General features: G+C 37.5%; 1 protein-coding gene across 1 annotated transcript in view; it reads right to left on the reverse strand.

Moving 5' to 3' along the window:
• Positions 1-13690, reverse strand: part of ABCA13 (ATP-binding cassette, sub-family A (ABC1), member 13) — a 502078-nt gene that overhangs the window by 124572 nt on the left and 363816 nt on the right. Inside the window, exons 53-55 of the mRNA XM_011947569.1 lie at positions 11119-11372; positions 7212-7404; positions 3279-3388 (exon numbers count right to left, since the gene is read on the reverse strand). Coding sequence (XP_011802959.1) covers positions 3279-3388; positions 7212-7404; positions 11119-11372 — 557 coding nt within the window. The remainder of the gene's footprint in view (positions 1-3278; positions 3389-7211; positions 7405-11118; positions 11373-13690) is intronic.

Here is a 13690-nt window from a genome sequence, read left to right on the forward strand (position 1 = left end):
AAAAAAAAAAAAAAATCATAGATGACACAAACAAATCGAAACACATCCCATGCTCATGGATGGGCAGAATCAATATTGTGAAAATTACCATATTGTCAAAAGCAATCAACAATTTCAATGGAATTCCATCAAAATACCACCATCATTCTTCACATAACTAGAAAAAAAATCCTAAAATTCATATGGAACCAAAAAGAAGCCCACATAGCCAAAGCACTTACTAAGCAAAAAGAACAAACCTGGAGGCATCACATTACCTAACTTCAAACTATCCTATAAGGCCACAGACACCAAAACAGAATGGTACTTGTATAAAAATAAGAACATGAATGAAACAGAATCAACAACCCAGAAATAAAGCCAAACACTTACAGCCAACTGATCTTTGACAAAGCAAACAAACAAACAAACAAAAACATAAAGAGGGGAAAGGACACTATATTCAACAAATGGTGCAGAGATAATTAGCAAGCCACATGTTGAAGAATGAAACTGGATCCTCGTCTCTCCCCTCATGCAAAAATCAACTCAAGGTGGATCAAAGACTTAAATCTAAGACCTGGAACCATAATAATTCTAGAATACATGATGAGAAAAACCTTTCTAAACATTGGCTTAGGCAAAGACTTCATGACCAAGAACCAAAAAGCAAATGCCACAAAAACAAAGAAAAACAGATGGGACTTAATTAAACTAAAAAGCTTCTGCACAGCTGAATAAGCAATCAGCAGAGTTAACAGCCAACCCACAGAGTAGGAGAAAATCTTCACAATCTATACATCTGACAAAAGACTAAGATCCAGAATCTACAACGAACTCAAACAAATCAGCAGGAAAGAAACAACAAATACCATCAAAAAGTGGGCTAAGGACATGAATAGACAATTCTCAAAAGAAGACAGACAAATGACTAACGAGCATATGAAAAATGTGCAACATCACTAACTATCAGGGAAATGCAAATCAAAACACAATGTGGTACCACTTCACTCCTGCAAGAATGGCCATAATCAAAAAATCAAAATAATAGATGTTGGCATGGATGTGGTAAAAAGGGAACACTTTTACACTATTGATGGGAATATAAACTAGTACAACCACTATAGCAAACGGTGTGGAGATTCCTTAAAGTACTAAAAGTAGATCTACTGTTTGATCCAGGAATCCCACTACTAGGTATCTACTGAGAGGAAAAAAAGTCATTATATGAAAAAGATATTTGCACACACATGTTTATAGCAGCATAATTTGCAATTGCAAAAATATGAAATCAGCCCAAATGCCCACCAATCAACAAGTGGATAAAGAAAATATGATATATATGTATGTATGTGCATATATACATATATATACACCATGAAATACTACTCAGCCACAAAAAGGAACTAAATAATGGCATTAGCAGCAACCTGGATGGAACTGGAGACTATTATTCTAAGTGAAGTAACTCAGGAATGGAAAACCAAACATTCTTATATTCTCACTCATAATTGTGAGTTAAGCTATTAACACACAAAGGCAAAAGAATGATACAATGCATTTTAAGTATGATACAATTAATTTTGGGGACTTTGGGAGAAAGTCTGGTAGGGGAGTGAGGGATAAAAGATTACACATTGGGTATTGTGTACACTGCTTAGGTGATGGGTGCACAAAAATCTCAGAAATCACCACTAATGAACTTATTCATATAACCAAGCATCACCTGTTCCCCAAAAACCTATTGGAATAAAAAATAAAATTTAAAAAAGAGACATTACTATAAAGTGTAGAAAAATATTTCATTAATTACTGATAAGAGCATTCTCTTCTAATAGAATATAAGGATTAATTAAAATACTTTTACAAAAGAATTCTATTTATTTTAGCAAGTTATTGTAAAAAAATTGTTAAATGTTAGTTCTTTCCAAATTAATTTATAAATGCAACATAAAGTCAATTAAAATTCCAGTGAGAAATTGTAGACACAACGCTTTACAGTTCTTTCTTTACATCCACAGAACAGTGCTTAATCGATTTTTATGTGCCATATTCATTGCTGCAAAACTAGTGTCGACAACATCTAACCACTCTTAAAAATAAATATCTCTCTGGCTCAGAAACTGAACAGAAAGCTGGAGGTCGGGTCTCAACCTGTTGGCTGGTGGGTGCTGGGTTAAAATTCATAAATACAGCTGTGAATTTGACTACCCATCAAGTTACAATGAGTTTGCTGTAGTGGGAAAAAAAGAAAGATAGATGCCTGGGGCCTTGTAACAGAGTACTGAAAACAGAATGGGATATGAGGACATCCATATAAGGAGGCACAGCACAGGAGCGGTGTGTGGAGAACGAATTGCCAGAAACTGGCTGGGAAATTAAAGATCTAAGATTTTAGTTTGTGATATTGAGACCAGTTTGCTGTTAGGGTAAACTTGACAGCACACAAATCAAAGAGCAAATCGAGCACAGAGAGGTTTAGAGCAGGGGATTACTTCTTGCAGTAGAGAGAAAACTCATTAACATTAGTCCTGATCAGAGCAGGGGAAAAGGGAAGACATGCTACCATACAGGTGCAGAAAGGGGCATGAAGGCACTATGCCCTGAATGTTCCCAACCAAGCACACAATTTAGAAGGAGGTGAAGAATCCCTGTGAAACGGGACTGAGGTAAGAGTGACATACAGGAGTACATGAATGCATGTTACCCACAGAACCTGAAGGGGTCATCCAGCCTCAGGCAGCCTCTGAGTGTGCAGGGTGCCCAGGGACTTCACGTATGTTAGAACAAGGGAAATAAACATCTTGCCTACTCCTCTAGAGGTGGCTTTCTTGGTTTTTAATGTGTTCACTGCCCCACCCTGAAGGAGTCATGATCACCTGAAAGAGGAAGTCTGGGTGGTAAAAAGAGGGAAACCATCTGGCCACTTAGGCTGATGGGAACATCTGAAGCTTTATCCAGAGGATAATAAAGAAGAACCACCCCTTTGTCATTTCCTACTCCCCTTAGTTGCATGTGCAGAGAGGAGCCGGGCACTTCCAATCCACTCTGATACGTCCCAGGGAGGTCTGCCTTTGGCTGCTCTGTGATAAGACCTCCTTGACCCTTTACTCCAGCTGGAATTACTGAGCTCAGTTCATTCATATTTGGAAACTTTTTCCCCCTTCAAAGAAATTGGAAGGTAAATTTGGAGGAAAATGATGTTTTCAAATTTTATTCCACAGGACTCAGGGAATGCTGGGGGTTCTCTGGGCTTGTTACCTCTTTAAGCAGCAAACGTGATGAAATCTGGATCTTACCCCATGGGAGTCCTGATGATAGCATGTCCTGAAGTTGGAGAAACTTCACCATTCAGCATTTTGAAAGTGGTGCTCTTCCCAGCTCCATTCACCCCTAGAAGTCCAAAGCACTAAGAGGAAACAAAGTTAAGTAAAGCACACTCAATCAAACAAGCTAAATAAATAGAACAAGTTAAATAAAATCAAAATTATATTAGAAACAGCACTTGCTTTTAGCCAACTCTGGGTTGACTTTGTTGGTTTGTGTTATTTGTGGAGTTTTAAAATGACAATATTGTATAAAACACTGTATAGATTACAAAGTCCTCTCAAAATCATCATGGCACTTGAGTGATATAAGAATTTCAGCAGTAATTTACAGACAATAAATTCATATGTGGAAAACTCAAGAGGATGAGAGTAAATGCCAACTATCCCAAATTATGCAGAGATAATACAATATTATTTGGAAGTCACATCATTATAATTATTACTCTGATTTCATTTTTATATATTTTAAAGTATTTTCTTAAAAGATTACATCTTCTACTGTATATATGTGTGTGTGTGTGTGTGTGTGTGTCTGTGTGTGTAGTGCTCACAGCTTTCTTATGTATCTTCTTTTTCCATTGAAGAGGCTGTAAATTCCTGTAAATTCACTCCTAACTCAAGAGTCTAGGCTATGCCTCTGATATTAATTCTATATTCTGACATTGAGCATAGGGTCAACTCATTTCTTGATCCAATCTCGCCTTACAGTCAACATGAAAAATGATCTTCTTGCTGTCTTTTCTACACTTTGTCTCTTTTATGTGCCTCAGCATATACTGTGCCTGAGAGTCCACCTTGGTGACTGTGTCTCTCTGGTTCTGTCAATCTCCTTCCAAGACAGCTATTTTCTGATGGCTAGGAGCTGCAATCTACGGATACAAACTGGCTTCCTGGCTTCTCAAATCTTGGAAAGTGACTGCTTCTGGATTTTCTGCCACCAAGCACCACCTAACCATCACATAACCCTGTTTTGGACCTCTGGATTTCACAACTGCCCTGAGTTCCCACCTGCTTCAATTACTGTGTTTTCCCCACTTCCCCTGCATCTCTCCCACCATCTGCAATGTGAGTCCGTCTGCCTCCAGGCCTACTCTGTCCATGTCCCAGGGTACACCACCATCAGCTATCCAAATTCTACCAATGCTTTAAGGCTTAGCTATAAACTACCTTTTTAATAAAGTTCTCCCCACATAACCTGTCCTCCCACCTTTCCTTCCCTGCCTGCCCAGCCACCCTCTCTGGACTGACAGCACTGAAGACAATACCACTCATGTACCTTTCAGTTATTTTTAGAAAATGGTTTAATATATACAAAAATGAAATTGGGAGGATAATAATTATTATGATGCTGTGGCTTCCAAAAAATATTATATTATTATATCATTGTCCCCGCCTTGGGACAATGCTCATGCTCCCATGTAACATAGTATATGCTTATGATATTTTGTTTCCTAATTGATTATTAATTTCTAGATGTGCTTATGATATTTTGTTTCCTAATTGATTATTAATTTCTAGATGGAGAAGGACATATAGTCGATGACAGTTCAGGCAATGATGAACTGCATATACAATGGTCATCTTACAAGATGACAATACCATATTTTAACTCTACCTTTTCTCTGTTTAGATACACAAATACTTGCCATTATGTTACAATTGCCTACAGTATTCAGCACATGCTATATAGATTTGTAGCATAGGAAGAATGGGCTATACCATACAGCCTAGGTGTATCATAGGCTGTGCCATGTAGGCTTGTGAAAGTATATTATATAATGAAATCACCCAATGACACATTTCTCAGACTATATCCCCATTGTTAAACAACACAGGACTGTATCTTAGTCATTTCTGTATTTTCCACAGACTCTTGCATAGCACTCTCCATCTAGGTCATTAAACTGTAATGCTGATAAGAGCTTAAGAGAATAAAATTCAACTTTAAATGGCATTTTGGATCATTTAAGATACCTGGAGCATCATTCTTATCAATGTTTTACAAGTTTCTCTCTTAGCCCTGTTGGGACTCAGAAAATAATACCCCAAAGTGACGGCCTCAAAGGCAGCCTCAGAATCAAAAGTTTTTCTCTGACTTTCCCTGCCCTGCTGTCTCTGGCCCCTCTTTCTCCCCTGAGGCGGTCATAGAAACTAGAACCTCTTTTCCTCAAAGCCAGCCATAAAACCTAAAAATATTACCCTAACTTCTCCCCCCTTACATATTTTTCAGTGCAAATATTAGCCCTAAAGAAGTTATCTGATCTACCTTGTTTGACTGTAGGTCATAAGACAGACCTGCATTCCAGACAGGGTCCTGCCCCACACCCAAAAGGAAGAAGCAGAAAACCAAACACCACCTGTTCTCACTTATAAGTGGGAGCTGAAGAGTGAGAACACATGGGCACAGGAAGGGGAACAACACACACTAGGGCCTGTCAAGAGGATAGGGGGAGGGAGAGCATCAGGATAAACAGCTAATGCATGTGGGGCTTAATACCTAGGTGACAGACTGACAGATGCAACAAACCACCATGGCACACGTTTATAACTATGTAACAAAACTGCACGTGCTGCACATGTATCCCAGAACTTAAAATAAAATTTTAAAAACTAAAAATAAAACATCTAGATAGTAACTCAAAAAAAAAAAAAAAAAAAGCATCAAAACAGAGAGGCCTTGCTGGGCTTCCCCTCTCAGTCTAAGAGCATTAACTGGGTCATACTCTTTTTGTCCAGCCATATTTCTACATGGCTGTCCGTATTTGGTTGAACCTAACCATAAAAATAGACAGTTTCCCTGTATCTTTCGATCTTCATTTCAACTCTTATTTTCTCTAAATCTGAGCTGTTCTTGTAGCACGTAAAACTATAATCAAATAAATTCATAGGTCTTTTTCCTGTTAATCTGTCTTTTGTCAGTTGATTTTCAGTGAACTTTGCCCCCCCACACTCCTTTGCTTCAAACTACTATGGAAAGGTACTGGCAAAACTCTAAATAATCATGAATTTTAAAGCAAGGGTTAAAAAAATAGTTCAATAAGATGGGTAAGTCTTAGAGCAGAAGCTAACAACTACTAAAAAAAAAATAAATAAATAAATCTTTCTTAACATTTTGTCCTGATCTACCAGAAATCATAGTTCAGAGAGTAAGAATAAGCCTGCATTACTTCAGATTGGTTTCTTGGCTTCTCTTTACCTCAGAATACTCATATCTGAGACACCTACTGTCAGATCACAAGTAGAACATAAATACCAATCAGATAACAATATAACCTATTTTGAATTTCTCAGGAGCTGGGAACAATATGAATGCAAGGTGCTCTTTTATTTTTAACAGTTAATTGAAGGCAATCACTTCCAGAACTGATTTCCCTTTACACATTAAGCTCAAATCAGGAACAATTTATATGACTTCTGTCAGTTCTGATTAAACATTATAACTAGAATTAATGTCTTACCTGTGAAAAAAAACTTCCTGAGCTATTGCTACGGTAGGTGAGTGTTCTTTACCTTTTCAGAGTAGCATTTTGCCAGATTGGCTTAATTGGTTAGAGTATTGATGTCCCAGTAAGAAATAAAAGTGGTCCTTAATTAGATTAAAAGAAAAATTTCCTCAGCAAAAAGTTATCCCATAGCCCAAGTCATAATTAAAACTATGCAATCACATGAAAGTTTTAAAATTATAAAACGAAATAAATCCTATCAATCAGCCAAGTTTTTAACTATGAAATAGTCAACAGACCTTCTTTTGGTTCTGCTCCTACTGATTTTGTAGGAATTTCCAAAATTTGAAGGCTATTTTTGGCTCTGATTTCAAATATTCTGAGAATAACACAAGCAGATCGGCAATTGGAGTTGCACAGGTTCACAACAGAAGAAGACTAAAAATAGAAGCTTCATTACCTCTCCTTTTGGTATGCCCAAACTAATATCTTGCACAGCAACAATCTTCTGGAAAGAGCGTCGATAGTGTTTACTAAGGTTGTGTAACACAAGAATGTCTCCACTGGTCCTTCCTTCAAACACCCTCATTTCCTCTTTTTCAACATCTATATCCTTAGAAGATTTGACTATGCCTTGGAGAGTAGATTGACCCCTGGGAAGATGAAATCAGAGTGAATTCACACCTGGCACATGACACCGGAATAGTCTAGAAGAGGGAAAAGGGTCAGAGATTTGTAAATAATGGAAGATACTGCTTTTGGACTTCTGCACAATCAGCTTTGTCCAGAGCACCCCAGTTCTGCCATCCTGATTATCAGGCAAGAATCCATTTTTATTGTCTAACATAAATGAAATATACATGTTCCTAAAAGATACTGAAATGGATTGACACTAAACTACAGCTAGTTTTTAATTTTATGAATAATAAAGTCATGCCAGACTTTTATACTAAATGTCAAATAGCTTATCACAAAATTATTATAAGGCATTTACCTAATAAGCACTTTTACTGAAAGAGCCATTTAATAAAGTAGACTGCATATAAAAGTACTCAAACATTGTAAGTTTATAGTATATGTTGAATCATATAAAAGGATTATGTAACCAGCACTTGCACAATACTTTGCAATAAGTATTCAATAAGTATCTATCAGAGTAATGCAAACTTCATTTTCAACTCTTATTTTCTCTAAATCTGAGCTGCTCACTTTTTAATCTTTATAATTTCCAATCTGACACATTTGACTTTCAAATAAATTTCAATTTCCCCTGCAAACTATAATATGCCAACATTTTAGTTATTAAAATATATTTAAAATATTAGTCATTTAAAATATATTTAATGATTATATGTTAATGATAACCACTGAGTGAGTATCATAACCAAAATCAATTACCTGGCTTTGACAGTGTAAATTGCCACGTAGTATATCATTATATTATCATTGGGAGAAGCTAGGTGTAAGGTACATTAGCAACATTCGATAATAATTTTACAACTTCTTCTGATTATTAAACTATTACAAAATAAAAAAGGTATCAAAAATAAAATCCAATATCCATGGCAAGCTCCCAGTATCCCTAGCAACTTTTCTTTATTATTTTTCCACACCTGAAATCACCATTTGACAAATATATAATTTATTCTACACAGAACATAGATGATGAGAAAAATAGCTAGACACTCAGATTCTATCTTATATGACCTCATTTATATAAAGTTCAAAGGCATGAAAAATGAATCAATAAAAATAAAAATAAGGATTGTAGTTACCTAGGGTGCAGCTATTAATGGAAAAGTTTATGACAGGCCATCTGAAGTGTTGGTAGTATTCAGTTTATTAGTGAGAGGGGGTTACATAGTGTGTTCAATTTGTGAAAATTCATTGAATTTTACACTTTTCTGCTTGAATGTTATTTCCCTTCCGCAGATCAAGGTGTGTTTATTGACCTTTCCCCCTGTCCTGGACTTCCAGAGGTCTTCACACTCCAACAGGAAGCTGTGCCACCTGTATTCCCTCCTGCCTGGCAGAGCAGTACTCACAGCAACCCACATCAGCTTGCTCATCCTCTCCTCAGGAGGATTATTGAGGAAGCTTTATGAACAGCTCCTGGGCCTCACCCCCAGAGCTTCTCATTGCAGAGTTCCAGGAAGGGGCCCAGGTGTGCACATTCATTTACATCTCCTCAAGGCATTCTGACTGGTGGAGACAATTGACTGAGGTTACTTCTGATCCACCCACTCACAACAATCCAGTGTCCTAATACAGGAATCCAGCTATGCCCAGAAATGTGCCACTTAGGTATCCTCTAACTGAAAATGACTAACCAATGATCTCTATACTAAATAGGAAGAATTCAGATGGGACCTAAATATAGCAGGATTTTCCAGATATGCAGCACATCTCACATCTGAACTGTGTGGCTGTTCCAACCCAGCCAGCACCTAGGGTATAGAAAGCAAAAGTGCAGCTCCAGGCAGGAGACAGAAAAGGCAGGAACTAGGGTCCAGGTCCCAATGGAAACCTGAATTATTGGCAAACAACCCAAGGCCAGTAGCAGGACAGTGGGACAGCTGGACAGGAGCCAGCGCAGGTTAGGGAAGGACAGCAAGGAAGTGGGATCTCAGCACTCACGTCCAGCAGTGGGTGCAGGTGACAGGGGCCCTGCTCAGGCTGGGAAGGCAGGATCTATCCATTCCCAGTTGCACAGGGCAGGGTCTTCCTATTTTCTTCCAAGATTCAATTATGAGTCGCATATCAATACTATAAAGCAACACAGATGTGCCCTAATAGAGAAAGAGGGCGTAACAGAAACACTGAGAAGGCATCAGCCCAGCCCCAGAGTCAGGGCAACAAATATCCCTGTGGGGATGGAAGGGGGATTACAGACACCTTCACTGAGCAGAAGGCACCACACTTGACAGGGGGGTGGGGGGCTTGCTAAGAACCTTGGGCTTTACCTTTCAAACAATGATTAGTGGTTTAGTTAGATGTGGGTTTTAAAAGTAAATTGACTGGGTCATGCAGTCATTATGACAGTTATCCATAAAACTGTAGTAAGCAACTAATGTCTAAATTCACTTAAATTTCTATGCTCTGTAACCTTCATGCAGAGAAAAAAATTGACTCTTTACTGTGGATAACAAGGACATTATTCTAAAATACAATTCAACTTATACTTACAACTCTAGAAAGTAAAGGTAATACAGTTTTTTTCTTTAAAGAAAAATCTTTTGATACTATAGGAAAATGAAGTACCCTGAAATCTGCCAAGGGGGATCCTACATTATAGATTTTTAAAATACACTAAACTAGTAAGGGACATCAGAGAACAAATTATGTTTAAAAGGCACTCGGCATTTTACTCCAGGTTCACTCAGCTATTGGAAATCTGCAGACTCCAGGGTGACGTGGCCAATTCAAAAGCACATTGGGATTTATATTCAAAATTGTGCCTACTTTCCTTTATTAAAAAGGGTTATGTAACAAAATATGTCAGGAAATGGCTGAAAGGAAAAATAATTCTATGAGGGGATCACCATAAATCATTAATCATGTGTCTTTATAATCCTTAATAGATTTCTAGTGACATGGTCTTAATTGGTAATTTCTCCAAAAAGGATCCCTCCCTCAAGTAGCGGTCAAAAGGAAATACATAGCTCTTGGAAAGAGCAGGCCAATGAATTCAGACCACTTGGGTAAGGAGGGGAAGTCATACCATTGTGGACCCTCCACAGGAAAACACATTGCTTCCTTATGTAGTTCAAATGTTTTATCTGACAATATTTCAGATATTCTTGCAAGGCCACATTAAATCCTATTTATAGTAGTAGGAATGCATGTGTGTGCATGCATGCGTATAAACCACATTATACATCTATATGTCTACATATGCCCCGTGCTACTGACTTTCGATCTCACCTGTCAAAGATGAGAACACAGCAGCATAAACAACAAGATCCAGCAAAGGACATACAGACATCCATACTGAATTTTCCTATCTTCCTGCTCCCAGAGTTCTTGGCATTTAGTCATAAAAATAATCATTGTGGTATCAACCAAATTTACCTTAGCTGCTTCAACGTAACAAAGAAATTCAGCCATTTCAAAGTGAAAATACACTGAGACAAATAATTGGAAACATTATCTCACAGCTTGGCCCCTGATCTTTTGAAATTTTCTTTCCTGGTGTCAGTAACTCACACCAATCAACGTTTAAAAAATAATAAAATCTTAACACATTAGAACTATGTATAATGCTGATCAGATACAGTTTCTATTTTACAACCTCCAGGATGAATTTTTCTCTTCCTCTCTTTTTGTAGGAGTAAGTGCAGCTTGAGAATGAGCCCTTAGGAACCCACCTTGGCCATTTCAGAAGGTCCCAGTGTAGCAGAACTCTCAAGAGAAGAAGTATTGTGCCCTGCGTGGCTAGTTCCACGAAGATCCAGCCCAGAAAGTCCATCTTAAAGGGACTCACATAGGAATCAATGCCGAAGCTGTGGGTCAGGTCATATTTGATCTGATTATAGCAGAGTTCTATCAGTCCTTGACCAAGGCAGAATTGAGGAAAAATAGTAAAGACCCACTTGAGGACATCATAGATATTCTGTAAATTCTGTACAGTGAAATAAAGAAAAAATCCAATTAAAAGTTATTCCCTTTTTCATAACATATACCAATAACTTTTTTTCTCCTTGGTTAGCTCTGTGTTCCAAGTCTTCCCTATCCCAACTACTCACTGATATTCTCAGACAGCCATCAAAACAAAGCAGATACTTCTTGAGATATTAGATTTACTGGTATTTACCTTTCAAAGTTTTCCTTGCTTGAGAACAGTGATAATTTTTACATCTATTTTTAAGGAAATCACAATGATCTCTACACAAGTATGAACAAAAGTGTTAGCAATATATGAACACTGCATTAACAAATAATCCATACATATAAGGGAGATGCAGCTGCACAAACTCACAGAATAACCATCCATAAGTGTTCGATTTAGGATTATGTGAAAAATTTTGAAAATGATAATTATACAAAGAAATAAATTAGGAAACACGAGTGTTTGCTCCCCCTACATCCCCCTCACTCCAACAGGAAGCCTCACCAGTGGGAAAGAGATATGTTCCAGATCTTGTGTTTGAACTTAAAATGTGTCATCATATAAACTGTGATTTGGTAACAATGAAAATGATTTCATTAACACTATAGTTTGTAAACACAATGGTTAAATACTGGTTACACTAGATATTAAGACTTATTGTTGACCTTTGTGGAAGATGCGGTGGCAATTCCTCAAAGATCTAGAACTAGAAATACAATTTGACCCAGCAACCCCATTACTGGGTATAAACCCAAAGGAATATAAATCATTCTATTCCAAAGATACATATAGGCATATGTTCACTGCAGCACTATTCACAGTAGCAAAAACATAGAATCAACCCAAATGCCCACCAATGATAGACTGGATAGATGGATACACCATAGAATACCATGCAGCCATAAAAACGAAGGAGATCATGTCCTTTGCAGGGACGTGGATGGAGCTAGAAGCCATTATCCTCAGAAAACTAATGCAGGAACAGAAAACCAAACACTGCATATTCCCACTTACAAGTGGGAGCTGAACAATGAGAATGCATGAACACAAGGACGGGAACAACACACATTGGAGCCTGTTGGGGGGTGGGGTGGGAGACAGAGAGCATTATGAAAAATAGCTAATGCATGCTGGGCTTAATACTTAGGTGATGGATTGATAGGTGCAGCAAACCACCATGGCACACGTTTATCTATGTAATAAAACTGCACATGCTGCACATGTACCCCAGAACTTAAAATATTTTTATTTTTTTTTAAACAAAAGACTGATCTGAGAATCCAGTCACCTTCCTCGGTTTCTTTCATTAATTCTATAAGAATTAATGCCACAAAGCTCCATAACCTACAAATGAAAATTTGAAATTATTTGAAATAAACACTTGAATAATGTTGCTTCGTAAGCAAATAATATCAAAATAAAGAGCAAAGGAAAAGAAAGACCCAAACAAAAGCAATAAGCTGCTTTTTATTATTTGTTACTAATTGATGTACATCCATTTTCGGCATACATCTCATTGCTGTTGATTTTTTTTAACAAATAAGCAATGCGGTTTATAAATAAAGGTAACAATATCTTTCCACTTGCCACAGGGGTAGAACCTCATGAGTGGAAAGGTTCCTGGTCCGCTTTCTCTTTGGATATAGACAATTCTCCTTCCTTTTACTTTTGGAGCTAAATCTCACTTCTATGACTCCACTCCCCAGGGCAGCTCTCTGCTTCCAAGTTCCTCAGCACTACGATTATCTATTGTGAGTCTCTTTTCAGTTTCACCATGGTTCATGGTTGACATCCTCATGGTTCATGTCATGTTAGAGATCCGATGAGGGAGGAGGAAAATTGTACACTATCTCTACTGATTTCAATTTTCTTCTCAAGCTAAAGCCAATTAATTGTTCTGCAAGTTTTCTCTTTAAAGTGTAGACATATTAATATAAATCAGTGTCAATAATAAATCTGTAAAAAATCACCAAAATAGATTATTACCTTCACTGAATGCATAATCGATGTTTACAGAGTTCACTACTTCTATCAAAATAGGAAGCACAATAATAAAAACTAATGTTAGCTATCATTGGCAAATCTACTAAGTCTCTGAAAGTCCAGCCATGAGGAAGTAGACTCATCCCAATTAAACAGGCATCAGCCCCTGTTTGATTTTAAATGAGAACTGCAGCACATGCTTCAAAACTAGTAGTTCAGTAGCTTTTCCAGGTCATTTTCTCAGCCTCTGAGTTGGCCAAACATTTGGGAACTACTGAGGAATCGGACTCCATATAAACAGCAGGGAATCAGGAGAGAACAGTGTGGCCAGAGCTGAGAAAAGAAAA

This window comes from Colobus angolensis, unplaced genomic scaffold, assembly GCF_000951035.1.
Source record: "Colobus angolensis palliatus isolate OR3802 unplaced genomic scaffold, Cang.pa_1.0 Scaffold268, whole genome shotgun sequence".
NCBI lineage: Eukaryota > Metazoa > Chordata > Mammalia > Primates > Cercopithecidae > Colobus > Colobus angolensis.